This window comes from Orycteropus afer, unplaced genomic scaffold, assembly GCF_000298275.1.
Source record: "Orycteropus afer afer isolate SDZICR_OR568_19922 unplaced genomic scaffold, OryAfe1.0 scaffold00147, whole genome shotgun sequence".
Lineage (NCBI taxonomy): Eukaryota > Metazoa > Chordata > Mammalia > Tubulidentata > Orycteropodidae > Orycteropus > Orycteropus afer.
This window is the reverse complement of record NW_006921734.1, coordinates 6979301-6981864: the sequence shown is the minus strand read 5'-3', so window position 1 is coordinate 6981864 and position 2564 is coordinate 6979301. Positions and strand designations below refer to the sequence as shown.

The window sequence follows — 2564 nt, the reverse complement described above, 5'->3', positions numbered from 1 at the left end:
TCCTACTTCCGTAGTGATACTGCCTCGGAAACCCAAGGAGGGGTCGCTATGAGTCGGGTTTGACTCGACGGCACATAACAACAACAACATTATTTCTGAAAGAAGTAATAAAGTGCTATTGATATTTAATATTTTTCCCTATTTACAAAACTAAAAGAACGCTCTCTTCTTTGGATTTCCATATAATCTTACTACCACTGTTAATTTTTGGTTTTTCCTTCTAATTACAAGGAGTCTGTGAAGATACACATACTAAAACATCAAGACGTTCAATTTTTTTTTTTATAGAAGTATTACAGTGGCATATTTGGAGCCCATAAAATGTTGTTACCAGCAGAAACAACCTTCTCTTACACTTTTTAAAATGTATCATTGATTTTCTAAGTGCCATGTTTTATTAATGTATTATTGCAGTTCAGTCAATCAGTTTTGCAATGAACCACGAAGGAGTAGTGGGGAAATAGAATCAAAATTGGTTGACTTACCTCTGAAATCATTGGTCCACCTATTTGCTTCATTAAAATGAACATCCCCTCCTAAACCTTGGCCTGGTTGAAAAGCATGAGCGAGGATTTTTCCAGGTCCATCAAAGGGTGAATTGTCATTATGATCTACAAGAAACAGAATTCAAGAAAGACCCCTCTTGGATCTTGTTCAGGCTACCCGTGAAGGCCAGCATTGCTTTGTTAAGAGGCAACAGACTTCCATCAGTGGTGATCCAGTTTCCCTCCTTAAACCTATAAAACGAACACTCCTCCTAAAGAAGGAATGCCAGCTGCAGAGCTGAGGAAGCTCAGAAGCAAGGTGAAGTGAGACAAGAATATTTGCAGAATACAAGAAGAGCTTACCTCCCCAGACAAAGGATATCATTATGTCTGCCTGACCCTCAGAGACTTTGGTGAACTTCAGGGGTGAGACATTACTCCAGAGTTGAAAGGCTTTCTCAATTACATGGTCCACATCTGCACGAGGCAAATCGGGTGTGTAATTTTCTATCCTTAAAATGAAACAGGAGAGAACTAAGATAAGCTAGGCCTTATTTCTTCCCACTGCGATGAGAAATGGCATTGACATTCTGCTGTTCAGTCTGCTTACTTGTAGGTCAGGTGTGTTTTCTCCCACCGAGGGTGTCCTTCAGTGATGACAAACTGAGCCACATCAGGCACCCCACATCTGGGCTGCATCATTACCTTCAGAGTTTCAGCATCCGGCTTCCCAGTCACCTTCAGCCCATAGAATTCCTGCATTTGCTTCAGCTTTTCAACCATTTTGCTGTCCTTTACCCTTTTATTGTGGCCCCCAACATTCTTCAGGTCATAGTAATTTTCCAGGTATTTCTGGTAAAAGAGAAAATTGTTGAAACACTGGAGGGAAAATCTTTCTTATTTAAAAAGCATAATTGACAGTATAAAGTTTTAGCTGAATCAGAGAACTACTTTTAAAGTTTGTGTTTAGATTTCAAAATACTTATTATCTTTATTAAGAAGCTCTGGTGGTACAGTGCCTAAGGCATTTGACTACTAACCAGAAGGCTGGTGGTTCAAACCCATCAGCCACTTCATAGAAGGAAGATGGGGCAATCTACTTCCATAAAGATTTACTACCTTAGAAACCCAATAGGAGTCACTGAGTCAGAATTGACTTGATGGCATCGGGTTTGGTTTTTGGTATTATCTTTATCATTAATGAAAAATGCAGATTCACAGTAGACATCTCTGCTATTTGTTATTAGAAAGTAGGAATTAGAATGTATAGAACCAGATTTGCATACTGCTCCTTTCAGTGTCTCTTACTTCCAATTGGAAAAGTAAGGTCTATACCTGCTAGATAGGAGCTCTGGTAGCAAAGTGCCTAAGGCACTTGACTGTTAACCAGAAGGCTGGTGGTTCAAACCCACCAGTCACTCCTTGGAAGGAAGATGGGGCAATCTACTTCCATAGTGATACTGCCTTGGAAACCCAAGGAGGGGTCGCTATGAGTCAGGTACAACTTGACGGCACAATAACAACAACAACAACAACAACGCCTGCTAGATACATTTTTGAGAAAGATGCTGTTTCTCACAAACATACACAAAAAGCTTCTTTTTAGAGGAAATGCATCCTTAAATAAACTCCTTTATACTCTATGGGAAAATTCATACCATTTCTTGCATGTGAAATTCAATACTTACCTGGACCATCTCCATATCTTTCTTTTGTATTTCTGAAGTTGCTGGGAAGAATTGAGACTCTGTGCCCCAGAGCAGCAGCAGAAGCAGAGGAAAGCTGGGCATGTTGACCATTGTCTTCCTTCTGGGTGCAAGATGACAAGTGGTTCCCCACTCACCTGCTACTTTAGGATGTCTGCCTGTGAGCTCCTTATTTATGTAGAAGTCTTGCACTTCCAGAAAACCAAAGAATGTGTGATTTACCTCTGATAACATCTTCATTTACAAAGTGCAATCTCAAAATTCATCAGAAATTGTGGCATAAAGCAGATTAATCTTGTTTGCCTTGCAATCTCATGATTATGCTCATAAAGGACATCAGTCAAGAGGCCCACTCCAATCCACACAGTTGTAT

The 2564-nt window shown here is 40.0% G+C and overlaps 1 protein-coding gene across 1 annotated transcript in view; it reads right to left on the bottom strand.

Moving 5' to 3' along the window:
- The window catches only part of LOC103201359 (interstitial collagenase), a 12422-nt gene extending 10138 nt beyond the window's left edge, over positions 1–2284 (bottom strand). The window contains exons 1-4 of the mRNA XM_007946036.2: positions 2174–2284; positions 1096–1337; positions 849–997; positions 486–611 (exon numbers count right to left, since the gene is read on the bottom strand). Of these exons, the coding sequence (XP_007944227.2) occupies positions 486–611; positions 849–997; positions 1096–1337; positions 2174–2284 (628 nt within the window). The remainder of the gene's footprint in view (positions 1–485; positions 612–848; positions 998–1095; positions 1338–2173) is intronic.
- Positions 2285–2564: the final 280 nt, after the last annotated feature.